The following is an 18977-nucleotide window of genomic DNA, read 5'->3' as shown; positions in this document are numbered from 1 at the left end:
GACCAGTAATATAGGTAGTTTTTCAGGCAAAATGGTAAAGCCATTTTCTGTTTTAGTTCTGGCTAGGAATGCTAGATTTGCCCCCACAAAATGTTTCAGCTGTTTGGATATTATCCCAAGATACAAAGCATTCATCTTATTAGAATCATAACAGTTAGGCTTGCTCATGGTAACAAACTTGCAGCATTTACCGAGGAAGCAAGCCAACACACATATACATATAATTACATGCAGTAATATTCCTTTCAGATTAAAATCCAGACGTTCTATCTTGCCATACAAAATGGTAGTAGACATCAAACAAACTGATAGCAAAATCTTGCAACTCTCATATAAAGGTTAGAAGCAGAGATCAAGGAAATCTTCAAATATGCAACTTCATATATAATTAAAAGAAAAAATGCCACAAGCACGCCACTTTATCCTTCAGGTTCCTCAACTGAAGCATTTATTTATTGGTAAAGATCCAAGAAGGAAATATTGCTGATTGACCTCCTCAAAATTGGAAGATGAAAAACTAAATAAAACATATAGTGAACTGAAAAACAAAGAACTTAGCTACCAGTAAACAACGTTGGAAGAATGTTGCTGACCAATCATGTGTTTGTATTAGGAATGTCAAATGTATAAACCCCCTATTTGCTGGTTACAGTAGGTTCCATGTCCAAGGCCTTGGTTGACTGTCTGCTTCCCCACTAGATGGGACTGAGGTAGTTAACAAACCTACCTGTAGCGCCATTCAATGTAAAATAACATTACGTTAGTTTCCCAACAGATACAGATCTCACAAGTATTAAGCATTCAGTTTTAAGGTGCTCTGGAAGAAAAACATCAGAAACCAGTTTTCTTGCTAGTATACAGCAACGAGTAACTTAGGTGGTTTCCATGTTTTATAGAAAAAAATCGCCTGAAAAGGTTCAATATTCTCCGGTGCCAGGTCATTATGACACCATCTAACTAAATCAATGCAAGGTTGATAAACAGATTTTTTTTTAACCACAGAAGTCACCAACCCAGTACAGGGGTCTGTTCTATGAGAACTTCTCATTATCAAATTTCAACATGTGTAAGTGGAGCATCACCATCAAGCTATATAAGTACACTCATCAGATGACCTTCAACTGGATTAGCTAGGAACCTTCTTAATAACGTAGCCATGTAGAGCAGTGAAGCTTTACCAACCTGATGCGACCTCGGGTTCCAAAACCCTACATTTGGGGTCGCTATGTGCCCACCCAAATGATAAACAGTCAAAATTTTAAGGACAATGGCAATTTTGTAATTTTCAATGCAAACCATGCCCTTAAGAGTAAAGTAGCTGGATAAGGGGCAAATCAAGGATTAAACTTGGAGGAGGACAATTATGGAATTTAAGTCCAAGTGATATAAAGTATAAACAACTTAAACAGCAATGGTATCACTACCTTCTTCTACCTTTCCGTTAATAGATAACCAGTGGTAACCAGGGTAGGATTTCAGAGGTTCGACTCTCTCACGTGCTCATGGATCAACATGAATTTTCAGGTGGGTGGTACTCACAACCAGATCTCTAACAATCAACTTAAACAACACAGCACAGAAAGTGTTTAGAGGAGTTGTAACCACAGAAAACAAATCTGGTAGGAAGAACACGTCAAAAGACTCTTTCAGTCATGGTTTGAGGAATCGGTATCGTATCGGCTGGATCGGCCAATTCCTGCCCGATCCCATATCGGTGGATCAGTACAGACCAAGGGTAAAATGGTAAAAAGATTTTTAAATGAGACCAGGGGCAAATCCGTCCGATACGGGCCAATTCGGATCAGTATTGACCGAGACCGATACCGTATCCGATACTGGTTACTAAATCCCTGATTTGAGTTCTGATTTGCAGGTAGGGCTCTGGAGTTAGAGTCGCTTAAATCAGAGATACCCTCACCCAAAGTATGAGAGAGAGACGACCAGTAGGAACTGGTTGTGGGTAAGGGAGGGGAGAGAAACAGAAGGGAAATAACAGATAACAGTAATAGATGGAAAGAGTGGTAAGAACTAAGAAGGGTTTACCTGACAAGAAGAATGGATCAATGGGGAAAGGGAGGAAGCACACATTTGGGGACCGATTCATTTCAGACCAAAAAGATTACATAGTGCTACTGCATCACTACGTGTCTGAAAAATGATCCTAGTCCCTAGCAAGCATTCCAACACGAACCTGGACCAGACCCGGCCAACAGATTGAGGAGATACACAACTCAGAACAGGAAGTTCTTCCTATCCATAAATTCTATAGAAAGGAGTAGCCTGTCCCAAAGTCTCGAAGACGAGTGAATCACATCTCTAATATGTGAATGTCAAACAAGTCTATATGAGATAGCAATGGCCAGCTGGGGATGATTCTTGTGATAGCTTTGGTCTGCCATGCATTCATTAGTTAAATACGCAAGAGTTAGGAAGAATATGGTGGAGAAGAGAGAGATTTTGGATTCCCCACAAGAGTCGAGATGGTTGAAGTTAGAATTTATATCCCAGCCTAGAGACTGAAGAAGAAAGGAAAAATTAGTGTCTATGAACTTGTGATGAGAAAGACGTTGGAAAGAAATAACAATAAGCAGAGTCAGTCTTTTCCTTCACTTTCATGCTTCTTGTTTTCTGTAATTCTCAACTCAGAACAGGAAGTGCTTCCTATCCATAAATTCTATAGAAAGGAGTAGCCTGTCCCAAAGTCTCGAAGATATGTGAATCACATCACTAATATGTGAATGTCAAACAAGTCTATATGAGATAGCAATGGCTAGCTGGGGATGATTCTTGTGATAGCTTTGGTCTGCCATGCATTCAATAGGTAAATACGCTAGAGTTAGGTATATTCATGCTTCTTGTTTTCTGTAATTCTCAACTCAGAATAGGAAGTGCTTCCTATCCATAAATTCTATAGAAAGGAGTAGCCTGTCCCAAAGTCTCGAAGATGAGTGAATCATATCTCTAACATGTGAATGTCAAACAAGTCTATATGAGATAGCAATGGCTAGCTGGGGATGATTATTGTGATAGCTTTGGTCTGCCATGCATTCAATAGGTAAATATGCTAGAGTTAGGAAGAATATGGTGGAGAAGAGAGAGATTTTGGATTCCCCACAAGAGTGCAGATGGTTGAAGTTAGAATTTAAATCCCGGCCTAGAGACTGAAGAAGAAAGGAAAAATTAGTGTCTATGAACTTGTGATGAGCAAGAAGTTGGAAAGAAATACCAATAAGCAGAGTCAGTCTTTTCCTTCACTTTCATGCTTCTTGTTTTCTGTTATTCTCAATCTTCACAATAGTAAATGTTGATCTGAGACAACAGCTTCAACACCATAAAATTAATATCTGACAACTCCTCCTATATCAAAATTGATGTAAAGAAAATCTAGGCCCCGACAAAGTGAAGCAGGGTAAGATAAAATATGTCAACCTCCATGGATATTTTTTACAAGAACCTTTATGGATATTTTGAAGTTGAAATAAACACTAGTCCAAGGCTTTTCAAAAGATTAAGTCAGAGCCACCAGAAGAAAGTAAATGATAGGGAGAAAAGGAAAAGTACCACAAAAACTAAATGCACTTCACTAAGTACATCAACCCATAGTTACAATGCACCTTACTACAAGTTGGTCAGAAGCACAACTCATAAATGAATTCAATTCAGATTCACCAGATTCAGGGAGTGACTTTGAAACAACTGAGAGAGAAAATTCCAAATTGAAAACTCTGATGGAAATCACCGTGAAATGGATGGGAAGTGATTCAAAACATCAACAAAGTGCAAACAATCCAAACACAAAAATTGATACTGTTTCCCTCTAAATGGTAGCTCATAACTTTTTATTTATTTATTTATTTTAATGAATGGAAGCTCAGAAATCATTTTAATTAACATTTCCTTTAGCTCTATTCATTATATCAAAAAATAATCTTCAGTTATTCTTTCTTCTAGGAATATTTAGTATTTATTATTTACTTACCTGACAAAAAAATTGACAGTGCTTGTAATATAGCACTATAAAACAATTAGACTCCTTGGTTACTTGCACAAAGGTGTAAACACTAAAAGTACCTAGTGCTAAATCTTGGAGATTACGGTTGGAAAGAAAACAGGTAAATGACAAGTCTCATTGGTACCAAGAATTTGTGACGGTGTTGGATCCGACTTGATTGATTGAGCTTCTGTAAAAAGAGTTAGGTGTGGAAATACCTTCCTTGTAAGCCATGTTCTATGAGGGGCCGTTGCTTAACAGTGGTAAAAGGTCTGGGCTGCCAGGGCAAATGCCGAAGTTTGATTATTGACGGGGCCACTTTGCCAAAAATGCCAAGGTTAGGACCAACTATGAACTCACTCCTCCCAAGACCCTACATAGAGGGCACCAGCACTGGGTAATGGTCTAGATAAAAACCACCCTCCTCAAAAACTGGAATCTAACTGGATGATTTTCAGAAAAACCACCCGATTTGATTTGGCGGTGGGGTTTCCCAAAGTCTCTTTTGTAGTTTCATTATTTTTCAAAACCGCAGCATATCAGTCAAAACTGGGTTGAACCACAACCGGGCCTTCTCAGTTTGCAATCAAGTCCAGTTTGATGTGAATATTTCATCCAAAAATCTAAGTTCTAACCCTTCCAACCCCCCCCCCCAAAAAAAAATTAAAAAGAAAATTAATGTTTGACAAGAACGTGTTTTCTCAATTCTTTTCCTTCCAATCAGTTTATAAAGATTCCCTCAATGATCTTGCCATGGCCCACTCATGATGCATCAAGCTGAACACTAAAAAAGGTTCCTCTCCCTTCCCTCCTTAACGAGTGTAAAAATGTAGACCCTATGTTAATAAGTGCATGCCGACACCAAGAAGAAACTCTCATTTCCTGTAAAGTCCCCTCCCTTGCCTCAATTTGCTTTTAACTTTTCACTGAAAGAGTGTAAAATCGTGCAGTTCCATGGCTACATGAGGCAGATTAATTTGGTCCAGAAGGCCTAGTTCAGAATCATCATCAATAGTCTCACTCCAATTCATACAGATCACAGATGAAATCTAGAATTAGGACAAATTTTGTTACTGTGAAACAACAACCAAGATTGCTAGAGTATGGAAGTTACAAGTAAGAAACTTAACTTGCATCAGGAAGTCAATTTGAAACCCTACAGTCCGATAGAAGATTGGACAAATCATTTGAAGTTTTAGTTTAGTTTAGGACAGAGAATCCTTTATATAGGAAATTGAAAGGGGCAGCTACTTCATTTAACAAATGAAGTAACTTCTTATTTAGAAAAGAAAAGTTGAACAAATTGAATCATAATTACCATCATAACTCCTTTACAGGGCAATGCTCTAAGTTTTATTCGGAATTATTATGATCCTATGTCCCCAATCACTGACTAAGCTATTGATTTCTTGCAGTTGTAGCCCAAATACACTTGCACGAGTTTTCTGTAATAACATTCTGTTTTCCAGCAGTTTAATTCATTTAGAAACCTTAATTTCCATAACCTTGTATAAATTTATTTAGCCATATCTCGTCAACTCCACGAGTAAGTACTAATCAAAAGGAAAAAAGAAAAAACAGTTATTTTATGACATTTTTTTTCACCAATCTTCCTTTACACTATAACTCGTCTTTTTCAGTCATTACCTTCGTCAGACACCCCTTACCCTTAACTTCCTTCCTCCCCCTCCCCCTCTTTGATGAATACAAATTTGTGTTTTAGTAGGAGAAAAAAAGGAATGGGCCAGCAAAAGAGAGAGAACTTTAGCATGACCAAAGGTACAATACAATAAATGGGGAAACATAAGCAACAAACAGTCCCTTCACTCATAATTGCTTTCTTTCCTTTAATTTTTAGTAGTAAACCCAGCCCCTATGCCACATTCAATCTACCCCTGTTTTTCGCACATTGACAAGGTGAAATTGCTAGATTCACCTAGTTTGTACTGGAACAGGGCAAGCACAAGAATGCAAATAGAGAGACATGCCTCAGGCACAAATGCAGGTGGTTCATGATCCAACATCATGGTTTGACATGCATGCAAGACAAAACTGGACTTTTCCATAATACATATATACGAAGTACGAACATAATGTCTCCTCTCAATGTTTAGGCAGCTCAGTATATCTAACACTACACATTAATTTTCAGGGCTATTTCTTCCAACCACATCAAATCAATCTCCATTGCAAATTAGACTTCAACCACGTTTGAAATCGAAACTTCAGTCAGAATTTAAGTAGACCTCTGAGATTCAGTAAGGAGCAAGCAAATTAAGAAAGCCTTAATCCTTTTTGCTTTATTTGATTAAAAAAAAATTCTGATGGGGAGGGGAACAATCAAACCCCAAGGCTTTACAGTAATTACAAAAACAACAAAAGCAAACCTGGAAGCACTATACAAACAAGCTTTGTCAGTTACAACATATTTATTGTATACTGCCTTCTTGAATTCCACAATACAAGAAACAAAAAATACTATTAGATCTTCAGCCCTGTAAGAAATTATAGATTTATGTTCCCAAGTTTCCTGGAATATCGACTTTTTCCTTTCTCCCTGAATGGTCCAAAAATTATCATGGAAACTGAAAAATACATTCTTCTAGCTAGGGGAATCATTTTAAGAGATCCAACCACGGCAGCACACATCTTTGAAGACACCTTGCCAGTTCCGATTATTTCCATTCTGTCAAAACTGACAACATAAATAATTAGAGCCTTAATCCCAACCATGTACACCTCCCTTTGGTCCATGATCTTATTATTTTCCATGCCACCACCCCCCTTCCGACAATTTTATCTGTTCATTTTCTTAGGTATCTTTGTTGCGGAGCATAATTTGGAATTCCAACAGAATTTAAGACCTTGCAACAAACTAAGCATTAGACTGAATAATTTATTCATCATTCTGGTCCAATGCAAAATAGGAAGAACTAACTCTAGTTGGCTGGTCGCCTACTTGCTCCGAAAGCTTCCTTCCTTTGGAAGGTCTTGGAAAAGTTTAGACACGGAGGTGATAAAATTAAATATCTTCACCGGACAAATGATCATGTCAAAAGAATAAGGAGGAGAGAAGCAGAAGTTGAAATACAATCTATGCTCTTAGAATTTAAGTAAAATGAGACTACACCTGAACTCTCAACTTTCGACAGTGAAAATTAATGATAAACATCAGATAATGCGTGATTCCCAACCTCAAAGATAATTAGTTTAATTTAAACTTCTGAAGGCTAAAATACGGCGAAAATAGAAAGAACAACTATGAGAGGTGAGCTCATAACTTCATGTTCACTTCCCTTTTATGGGTTTATACTGACGGTACAAGTGCATATATCCCCTTGCCTAACCCAAATTACATCGTCGATTCACTAGACAGAGAAATAGGCAGAGTGATGGAGAAAGAAAGAGAGAGACTCACCTTCTGTGGAAGTGCTGGCTTCACTGGGAAGCTTCGAAACGAGGCATGCGGACGCAATCGCACTGTGGACGGGGAGAAGAGAGCTCAAGAACAGTGGCTCTTGTCGAAACCTTCAATAAAGAAAAAGCAATTTCTTAAGAATGATAAAGACAAGGAGAAAAAACGGCATTGGAAGTAGAAATACCGAGACAGATAGCGAGGAGCAGAGATTCGCGAATGTTGAAACATGGAACTCGATTGAATCGAAGCTGGTAATATTGGATGAGAATTGCTTTTTGAGCTCGTTGATCTCCACAGAACACGCAAATAAGCGGTTCTTCTAGTAATCGCAGCTGCCATATTCTCTTCTCAATCTGTTTCTCCCTCAACCCTAAAGGCTAAAACCTCTGCAAAACCCTCTAATCTGGGACCATACCGGGCTGACTGAGGCCCACTGCCGTAATTTTTTAATCGCTTTTCGAAGAATAAAGATGCCAAATTGTGCTTCCTTATTGCTTGTTATTTTTAAAGGTTAAAATATACAAAATTTTTCTTTTTTTCTTTGGTGAAAAAATATACAAAATTTTACTTCTATCCTCTCTGAATTTTTATCTCCTCCAATTCTAGTTTTCCCAAGGCAATGGGTAAGTGGTCATTTCACTCCCATGTGAGGGATTGAAGGGAATTGGAGGGTGTCAGAATTGGACGTGATAATGGTCATCGTGTCTCCTCTCTCCGACTCTCCCTCTGTTTTTTAGTGTACGGTAACGAAATTTATCCTACAGTGCATTGCCTAGTGGAACTTACTTGAGAATTCGACGGTGGCCATGAGACTAACAGGATGAACTTTAAATGTGCATTGCCCAGTGATGCACAAATGAGGTACACTGCACACTTGAGAGGATAAAGGTGCGTACCAGAACGACCCCTCTCTATATTGGCTAGATCATGCCATTTTTAGCCTTTCAGAATAGTGATTTGGTTTTTTTAGACCATCTTGCCCTTTTCTTGTTATTATACCTTTTTATACCATCAATACAATATCCGGTAAGTGATGTAGAAAAGCCATGTTAATCCTTCTTTTTCTCGCATCAACTATCAATTCTAGACTAACCCGTTAAAGATCCAATGTTCCAAGATGTAAATCTAATCCTATGCTTTTGGACTAGCTTCTTTACCCACTCTCGTCCATGGTGCTAGAATCTTTTCGCATTTGTCGCCGAATCCAGGGGTCGACGTGGTGCATCTCTTACAAGATACGTCCTAGCTAACCCTTGCTTACTATTCACTACACCAGGGTCAAAAGTGTAGCGTGTTGCTTATAGGAAACTCTAATTATTGTTGATACCAGTGAAAAAATTTATATTATGTTCTTGTTTTGACCGTACACCATTATACATCCAACCAGACAGCGTTTATGAAATTGTAGTAAATAGGATCCAGATGGAAAATTATCCTCTCCAATTCCTTAAAGTGTGGGCAGTGCTGCCAGGTGTTAACATCTCAACCGTTGGATGCAGTAACTATCAGGTGTCGCCATCTCCACCTAGCACTGCCGCACTGCCACACTTTAGGAATTGCAGAGGATAATAATCCGGATTCAGACATGGTTCTGTACTCTTTATTAGTATAACCGAATTTTCATTTCATCATGTTTACTGTATGCCTGCAGAAGACCAAACCTAGCCAGTTCATTAAATTTCCCAGGGTTTTTTGAAGGAACCAAGCTAAACGTAGGAGCTGAAAATAGTGAGTGGGAGGCACAAGAATAAATTCTATGGAACCATCAATCTATTGGATACTTGAACCAGATCTGAATGCAGTCATGCCAACGGAGGACCACATGAGGATTTTGTGCATTCTAATTTGACAATTGACATCTTGATACAGCCATATCTAGCTTTCTTTTTTCTCCTGATTCATGTTCCAAAGCTGGATGATTACCTTCCAAGTCAAATATGACTATCATTGCAGTAACATTTTCCTCTAATGGAGGCCTGTCATTAGATTCTTGCAATAATAGTTGTCCATGGATCTCCATAATTTTGGACCAATGTACATTATTACATTTACAGCTAAAAATCTTCATCATCCAGTGTTGGTCGTGTGATGGGAATCGACCACCTCCCCAGATGAGCAGTGTAATTTACACATCGGATAACACCCCTTCCAGTTGGGCCATCAGGGAAGTCGAGTATACTTATGCTACCGTCATCAAGATGAAATGAACACATCCATTCTTTTGTCAGATTCAGACAGTGTCCTATCAGAGCGATATTAACTGCAGGATGGCCGACTACTACCACATTTTGCTGTGGATCAGTTCCATTGGATAGTTCATCTAACAGTGATCGCCAGGCTTTTCCTGATTGATCCCATATTTCTGCCATGACTTCATCCTCATAACCCTTTAACCAACCAGCCTGAAGATGTGGAACTGCATTTGCATCCTGCGATGATAAAATTAAAAGAATGAATAAAAGTTCAACAGTTTAATGTTGAATTAAACTCTAAAAAACTAGTAGCCACCAATGGGAAGAAGAAGTTCCATCCTCCTAGAGTGAAACATAAAATGGAGTCGGAAAAGCAGAGATGCAATTGCTCAGATTGAATAATTAAAAGAAAAAGGTAAACGGCATTCAAAAGTATCACAAAAAATGTCTTGACAGTGAAGATTCATAAATAAGGCACAGATATAGTGAACAGACACAGTTGGGAACATGGTTTCCTTGGTGCTTGCAATTGCGAGAAAGGAGGGGACTGGAAGAGTGAGAGTCACCATTGCAGCAGGGAGAGGGGGGAGAATTAATCACCACCAGAAGAACTGCAGTGGCGCAAAAGGGAAAACCTAAGTTCCTTTATATCTCTTTCATGAGGTTTTGAAGTACCAAATTCAGATTCCTTGTCTTCTTTGATTGCCCAAGGATGAATTCAACTTCAAGATGCTGCATTTGCTTCAACTCCACAGAACGAGGAACACAGTCAGCTCCCAAGCAATCTGCAGCTTCTTGCACCTACAACCAATGCTTACTGATTGGAGTAAATGAAGAACATTGGTAATGGAAAATTTAAACCACATCAACAAACGCACTCAGAAGGTACTTACTTTGGAGATGGTCATGGCTGTTTCAATAGGAGCAATGCGAGGACTGCAAATTATAGAGCTCACCTTTACATCTAAAAGTAGCTCTGCAGTTTTCTGGGACTGTCAAATGAGCATCCAAGAAATTGGAACATGAGAACCCATCTGAACTGGCTAATATCACGTGCAATTGGTAATGGTGTTACCTGTATAGCCCCAAGCATGTTCATCTGCCTGTCCCCAGAATTGAGAAAAGTAGCCTGTAGAACATTATGGATGATTTAAAAGTCTAAGCTTTGTATTGAATGAAAAACCAATTGTTCTGCAACGAATATCAATAAATAGTTGAGCATTCTAGGCAGCATGTGCTGTCAATCTCTGTCCGCAACATTGACATGTTCAACAATTTGGTTGTACACAATTTTTTTGCACACTGCACATACACAAGCCCTGTCCAGGAAATTCAGAGAGCACAAAGAAATTTTCACCCCAACAGACAATCATACACTATGTTATACAATACAGCAAGGAAAGGGCGTTTTCTTTTTAAGTATCCAGTGTGAACATTTACTTTAAAGATATAATTATTAGGTGCTAAATGGCACTCAAAGACGCAGGGGAGTAACACTGTATGATGATGTATATGGCAGTAACATCATACTCAATCTAATTAGTATGGTAAAGCATAATAAAGTCTTTCCAGTACACAGTACAAATGCCATATCCAGAGCATCCAATAGAGAGAGCCCCAACAAGAACTTATGACTTGATGACCAAGGATAAAACCTAGCCTCTAATACCCTCCACTTAGATATCAGGGAGTTCTGTAGCATTAAGATTGATTCCACAACATACATCACATCATTCGATAAATCAAATACACATAATTCAGAATACAAGGTACTATAACCATGTTAATGTAATACCGTATTTGAAGACTCAAAACAGTACCAACTAACAAGACCTTTATCAAAGAATAAGTTCAGGTTATGGGGATTTTAAATAACACAAGATCGGATCAGTAGATGGAGCTCGAACTCAAATCGAGTTCAGTATTTAAGGTGTGGAATAGCTGTTGAAAGTTAGAACTCGATCCCCTGGTTGGATAAGAAAATATGAAATAATCCTAGTAGTATAGAGGGCGGACCTTGGCCCAATGATAAGGTTGCTCCATTGCGACTTAGTGGTTGCAGGTTTGACTCGAGAAACAGCCTCCCCGTGAAGCGGGGGTAAGGTGGCATACATTGTGACCCTCCCCAGACCCCGCAGTGACGGGAGCCTCGTGCACTGGGTACGCCCCCTAGTAGTACTAGAATAGGTGTAAAACCGTAATATCATCAATCAGAATAGAGATAAGACTATAGGACTGTGATGAACAATCAACCATTACCATGTAGTATAATAATCAGTCACAACAGAATCAATAATAGATTGTGTATGCAGATTTCAGATGCACAGTATATAGTGAAGAGCAGAATAGAGATTTCACTGTATGTGCAGATCAGCAGGTCTGACCTGTACCAAATTTGGATTGAGTTCCTCCCCTCGTGTTGAGGAACAACTAATCAAAATATGAAAGGATTCTAATGGCTGTATTCCTATAACCCGAATTCATGCAAAAAAAGACTTGTATATGAATTAAACTAGAACGAGATTTAATTATAGGAACTAGAACAACAGGTTCTAAAATATGGATTGCAGAAAATTAATTAGAACAATAACTTGAATCAATGAAAGGGAAGAAAATGGAAGAATAAATATGATAGAAAAACACCCGGGCTTCACACCACAAGGTGGTTGGATGGATCAAACACCAACCAGCCTTGATCGAGAAGGTTTTCTTCATCAGACACAAGGAGTTCTTCACCAGAGGAGAAGAGGATCAGCAGCACTACCAGGCTATCGGGGTTTTCTTAAAATATTGGGTGAGCTAATAGGGCTCCCACACATGCTATTTGCTGACTAATAAAAATCAGAGTTAAGAGTTGGTTAAGGAGGACCTTAACCGACTCCAACTTGTACAATGCACAATCCCCCTTTTAAATTCTACTACTAATAAGCCTATCTCGACTTGACAAGGTAATGTGGACTTCACTGAAAACAACTAGGAGAAATTAAAAGAAAAGAATTAAGTTGTAACTTAAATTGAACCACAATCGAACCATGACTTAAATTGGACCATGGTTCAATTGGACTGAACCAAACAACTTGATAAACTAACTTGAAAACAGAATTAAAAACACTTAAAGTAACTAGTTGCTGGCCTCTTGGATCTCCTGTGATAGACCTTCAAATCTGCATCTCATATTCTTAATTCTTTATGATTGCCACTTGCCGACAAACAGCAAGGAACACCAAAGAACTGTTTAGGTTAATTTTACAATTCAAGATTGTCTAACATCTAATCAAACCAAGAAGATTGGTGGAATGTAAGAAAGTTCTAAAGATACCAGAGCCTGTTTCCAAGAATATAAGAGCAATACCTCTATATTGCTCTGTGTAGATCCATGACAGACAAGTATGATCCTCTTACTGGCTTTTCTACCTGCTGAACTTCCAGTTGCTATAGGTGAATTTGGGGTCTGCAACAATACCATTTTAGCTTCATCATGACATCTTTTACAACAATCATGGAAGAGATGAGAATGCTTTACTGTTCACATAGAACAACTCTATTGATGCAACAAGGAGAAGAGTTCCAAATTTGATGTATGTGATGCAACAAGGAAAAGAGTTCCAAATTTGATGTCTGTGTGTGTGTAAGTTGTCTTCATTTTTGGTTGAATACATTTGATATGGTTTTATAGAAATAAGAGCAGTACAAGGTTAAGGATGAAATTTTCGAATATATAGACATTAACCAAGCTAGACATTATTTTACAGAAATCAGTTCACAGTTTAACTCAATCATACGCATCATTATTGCAGGGAATTTGTTGTATTCAGATCCTGTCATTTGTTTTGATGACTCTCAATGCGCATTCAATTTAATTGGTTAATTTTAAGTGATCTGCATTTTCTGGATGAATACAGAACGTATAGCATTACAGGAAGGTGTATGGAGGAATAAAAGAAGAAGTTACATGCAACAATTACCAATACATGAAAGTTCTTAAGTGAGAGTATGATATTACAATAATGCAATAATAAGAAGTTAAGAATGAAAATTGTAAATAGGAAGAAATTCTATTTTATAATTTTTACTCCTCATATGGAAGAAAAACAGAGATGCAAGATAGAGTACCCTTGCACCACTTTCTAATTCCTAAATGTGATCCTCCATGCTATCAAGCACTCAGTCTCTCCTTTACCAACAATCACAAAGTCAAAAGGACCCCCTTACTACCTCAATTGACTAGAATTTATTCTTTTTCTGGGAGATGGGGAGGGATTAGAGAGCACATTGACAAGAAAACAGTCCTTGAAATTTTTAGCCCTTAATTTCCACTTCACAGGAGTCCATGATATCTGTGAAGCAAAATTAGGATTTGAGAGTTTCATCCTTCTCATCTGTCAAAATACTACACCCATACTGTATAGTCCTGGATAAGGATTGGTCAGTACCATCTACAATAACATATACATCTAACTAACTGTAAGAAATTTAACTTGTTGGGTGGATCATTGTTAAGCTACCAACCACTTCAAGTTCATATGCAATTAGGACAGAACAATGAATCATTGACTTATTTGCATAATTGTAATGAATAATGATCAAATCTCACACTACTCATGTCTTATAGATGGAGCAAGACCAGATGAATTCTAAAATACTCAAAACCTGGGGAGTTCCACACTTGGAAGGGAATTGAATGGGATAGAGAACATGCCACTTAAAAGGGAATTGATTTGATAGGGAAAATATCACCTAGACCTTTGAGGAGTCCACAATTCACGGCAATGCACATGCAGGTCATGGATAAGTCTAACTAATTTACAGATCATGAAACTCTCAGGTGATTTAATTTTTAGAATTATGTAAAATTATCAATACCTCCAAATCTACTATGGGCTCGAACAATCCCTTGAAGACATTGGCCAATTCTAGTTGAAAAGGAAGAATTCTAGAGCCGTCACAGTATCTCCATAATGTTTCATATAGATATTTAGACAAAATAGATTAAATATAACTGCTTATGTTATTGTAAACCTGGAACTACCTGAGCTAAAGATCCGACTAGCCTAGTGACCTAGGAAACATAGGAATGATATTATGGGTATGCATGTGTGCTTGTTGTATGTATCCATGCCTGCTCTTGGCCCCCCTGCTCAAATAATTATTAAGATCTTGAACACTGCTATTCATTATTTCCTGTTGTAAGGTCATAACAGTAAACTTATTCAGTGGTTGAAGAGCAACAGATGGATTTGAAATTCTACAGTTATAGGCTTGTAGCAGTGCCAACATAACACTTCAAAGAGGTAAAATATCACACAGATATTTCATAAATTGCTTCATCACACAAACAAGCAAATCACAACAAAAAATATTTAGATAAACATCTGCCAACAGATATGTGAGAAGGAATCAGGAATCCTATTTAGCCAGTGGATGTTGGCCAAATGGCATGGAATTTACAAATCCAAGGAGTACAGAACTTCTGAAGAGCAATGTGTCACATGTATTTCCTGTACAAAAATCAAGATTCATTTTTTATTTATTTTACAAAATTTTGAATATTCCACTGCAGATAAATGCCATACGAATACATGTGATTAACTACTGCCATTCTTGGCCAACAAAAAATGGCAGCAGAAGAAAATGTTCTTCCCCTCTAAAAAAATTCAAATTTCATATTTGATGTACTATCTTGAATGGATCTGGTTCACCAAGGAAATAGGAAAATGCAAATCTATCAAATCCCTTTGAATGTACAATTGAAGCAAATGATTGAAACATTACAAACATTTTTCATACTGGAAAATTAAATCAGATTGAACCAGAACAAGAATCGGAAAGACTAGCCGCTGTTTTTCCTATTCTGACCACAACTCATTCATGTGGAAAAATATTAACAAATACTAACAAGGTTTAGCAATTTATGTCTTGAAAACTCAACATACTAATTGGAAATGCACCTGATTTAAACGGTTAAGACAGATATATGGAGATCCACCTTCCATTCTAGGAGTGAAGTCCAGCACGCTCACACCACAATTGCTCTGAAGTAAAATCCTAAAATATTCCGTCCCTAGTCCTGATTAACATAAGAAAAGGAGAAGCTTTAAAATTGGGAACGTGCAGATTTTAGCAATTACATAAAAATATAGGAAGGAAATACTGCCCATTGCTGTGGCAACTAGAGCTTGGTTGACTGCATTGTGAGCAACCACCAGTATGGACTTTCCTTCATGGGTTAGGATTTTGGTCCAGCAGTTTCTGGCACGGGCCCACAACTCTCTCACCGGATAATGATCATCGATGATAAAATTTGCAGCATCTATCTGCCACTGGCGGTAAGCCTGACCAAATTTTGCTTTTCCTTCATGTTTCAGAAGACCCTGAAGTTAACCAACAGACTTTAGTATGATAAGTTCATCAAGTTGAGATATCATTTTTTTTAACTCTTAAGATTTGGATGTCAGTGACTGCTAAGTTGTGCCTGTTCTGAAAGATGAGTTGAGAAATCAACTAACTTGGAATGAGTAAAGGTCAATTTCCCTCAGGTCAGAATCTGGAATCATCTCCTTTGTCCGACCACCCCATATAATTTCAGCTGTTCTCTTTGATCTAATCAGGGGGCTGACACAGATAAAATCGTTGGTCACTTCATTTAGGAATAAAAAGGGCACAGTCGTTTTTAGGGGACTTCATTTCAGCAACAGGAGAAACTACTAGTTGAAAATGCTGAAAAATGCTGAAGTGATTCTTCGTTCTTGCACACAAGACTGACAAGTACGATGAAAGTCCAGAAAGCTGTAAAGCATGACTTCTTCTTCTACCAAGCAGAGAATTCTCATTTCCATAAACTCTAAGGGATTTGGGATTATGAGTAACGAACTAACGATTTCGAAATTGGATGAAAATATAAAAGATTGAATATACCCAAGGCGGACAGAAGCTTATCTAACCTGGTAAAACAAACATCGAAGTTATCATCGATAAGCATTTGCCGAGACGTTTCGGCCTGAGACTCGCCTTTCTTGGTGAGAACGGAGAAATCCGAGCTGCCTTGGATCCGACCCTCCTCGTTCCATGTACTCTGCCCATGCCTCACCAAAACGACTCTTTTTGCTGCTGTAATTGGAGGGAAAGGAATTGAAGCGTAGAGCTGCGAATCGAACTCTCTATCCTTCGAACGAGGCGATTTCTCGATCTCCTGCAAGCCCGAAGACGAGCGAATTCTCATAAAATTAGGATTTCCACCGGAACATAGGTGGAATCTCGGGTTTCTGTGAAGAAGAAAACGATCATGGCCAACAGGGACTGCGAGGTAGAGCATTTTGGAGACGATTTCACTGCATCTGGAGTTCCAACAGTATGAGTCGAAGTGTTGAACTAACCTCTTTTCTTTTCTCAAGCTAAAATTCGCGGGTTTTATAGAAAGTGTTTTGATTGGTAGTTTCTTTCATATCCTTTCTTCGTATGGTAACCGTTGGTTCTCGTCGTCGAGAGGACGAAGACACAAGTCAGCTTGAACGTTTCCCTCTAGATAAAAGCCACGTGGCGTCCTTGTCAAGGCCACGCACGGTTGCGATCGAATTCATGAAGGGGGTCCCACTTATAATGAGATCACAGTCATGCGTGGTGGCCACGCTCATCAGTGCGAGTAGTTCTTAGAATTAGGTTTAAGCGGTTGCGGTCGTCCTTCCACTCGGTTTTCTGTGAAGTCTCTGAACTGAAATCCGAACTCGTTGGAAGAGACATGTTGGGGATTTCTGATGGCACAGTATTTCTTCAACCGGTCTTATCGATTTCGGTACCAAGACCTGCCATTTTTAGAACTTCGGGAACCATTCCTTACTTCCTTACCAGAACCCTAACTCGGAAGTCAGAAAGACTCAGAAGATTTGTAGTTTTCGCTGAGAATGGTAATGGGCTGAGCAAAGAACCAGAATCAGAGGAAAGAGATAATGGGTTCAACGGTCAGGGAAATTCAAGAAACAGTGAACGGCCCACTTTGAATTTCAGATGGAGGGATCTGCTGGATCCAGACCCGGAGAACATCTTGGCCGTGGGACTGACGGGCCTCCTCACTTGGGCAAGCGTTCAAGTCCTCTGGCAGCTCTTCTTTATCTCCCTCGCTATCTTGGTAGCAGCTGTTAAGTACTCATTCATCGCTGCGCTCCTCCTCTTCATCCTTATAACCCTTCTCTGAGGGCCCCTTTCTTTACATCTTTGCTGTGTTTCTTTTTATTCGTAAATTGCTTCAGTTTCGAAAATTCAATATACCGAATGATTCTGATTAGTGTTTTACTGTTTCCTGTGTACAAAAGTTCTTTTTTTTCTTTTTTCTTAGGTTATATGATATCCCATTCATGTAATTCCAGAACCGGTAATGAGGAATTCTTTTCAGGACTTGTAAATTTCCTTGTCCTCAAACTGTTTGTTTGTTAGCTCTATGTGTTTAATATGATAAGATTGTTGAAACTCTGTTTAAGTTAGTATCCAACCACCCAATTGAAGACGAACATCTCCTCACACATTACGATGCTTAGTTCCTTGGTTTCTCTATTATGTTGTATATGGAAACTGAATTCAGGTCCTTGTTCTGCGTGTAGCTCAAGTTATATGGTTGTGAACGAATTGGGTTAAAATTCTGGTGTCCCAAGCCTTAATCCATGATTAACTGAGGTCCGCTTAGTGAATCCTGCTTCGCTACTCCATTTTATTTAAAGAACCTCCAATGAAATTGCCAGAGCATCATTTCTCGAGATATGAACAGTTTGTCACACACAATCCTCTAAAATTCAGGTAGATCATGATAGCAGGAACCAGTTTGTATGGTACTCAATAAGAGGAAGAAGATTCACCCAAAAAATAATAATAATAAATAAGAGGAAGAAGATAAGGTCCATGAATGAGCAGAAGCAGAAGGCTGATTTCTTCACATAATTTGATTTTCAAATATAGGTAAGAAGCTACCTGAATGCTTAGTAAATTATCAGGCAATGTTGAGCTTGATGGGCCACATCATGTACACCTGAACAAACAAAAAAAACCATTGAAGGATGGCATTTTTTTTTGCGGAGAAGGGTAACTAACCGAAGCTCTAGAGACGGACGCCAGGAGCACTAGCGCTGATGGATGCCAAGAATCTCATGGGACTGGTTAGTGGACAATAAGGTACAAACTGCATGTATGTTATCTCCCTCTAGCACTGTAAGATTGTAGTTTTATATGAAGTGCTCAAATACAACGCTTGTATTGGCTGTGGGCGGAAAAAGTTTTAATGGGATATGGTTTGTTGATATAGTAGTGTAGGATCAGTAGAATCTTGACAAAAAATACTAGAGGAGTATGGGAGACCAACTCACTGAATTAGTTCCTTACTTTATGTTAACTC

The 18977-nt window shown here is 38.5% G+C and overlaps 2 protein-coding genes across 2 annotated transcripts; both read right to left on the bottom strand.

The window, feature by feature from the left end:
- Positions 1 to 216: 216 nt before the first annotated feature.
- Positions 217 to 7798, bottom strand: LOC122659641. The gene is made up of 3 exons (XM_043854739.1): positions 7594 to 7798; positions 7410 to 7519; positions 217 to 727 (listed from the first exon to the last, which is right to left on the bottom strand). Exons 1-3 carry the CDS (start codon positions 7746 to 7748, stop codon positions 696 to 698), a joined length of 297 nt encoding a protein of 98 aa, XP_043710674.1. The 5' UTR covers positions 7749 to 7798; the 3' UTR covers positions 217 to 695.
- Positions 7799 to 9302: 1504 nt separating this feature from the next.
- On the bottom strand, positions 9303 to 16999 carry LOC122659622 (probable 2-carboxy-D-arabinitol-1-phosphatase). The gene is made up of 9 exons (XM_043854721.1): positions 16543 to 16999; positions 16108 to 16213; positions 15756 to 15972; positions 15550 to 15668; positions 12954 to 13052; positions 10677 to 10730; positions 10495 to 10593; positions 10277 to 10402; positions 9303 to 9838 (listed from the first exon to the last, which is right to left on the bottom strand). The coding sequence occupies exons 1-9, from the start codon at positions 16911 to 16913 to the stop codon at positions 9464 to 9466; spliced, it is 1566 nt and encodes a 521-aa protein (XP_043710656.1). The 5' UTR covers positions 16914 to 16999; the 3' UTR covers positions 9303 to 9463.
- Between the last annotated feature and the right edge of the window lie 1978 nt (positions 17000 to 18977).

Source organism: Telopea speciosissima, chromosome 1, assembly GCF_018873765.1.
Source record: "Telopea speciosissima isolate NSW1024214 ecotype Mountain lineage chromosome 1, Tspe_v1, whole genome shotgun sequence".
NCBI lineage: Eukaryota > Viridiplantae > Streptophyta > Magnoliopsida > Proteales > Proteaceae > Telopea > Telopea speciosissima.
Note: the sequence above shows the minus strand (reverse complement) of the source record. Positions and strands in the feature narration are given on the sequence as shown.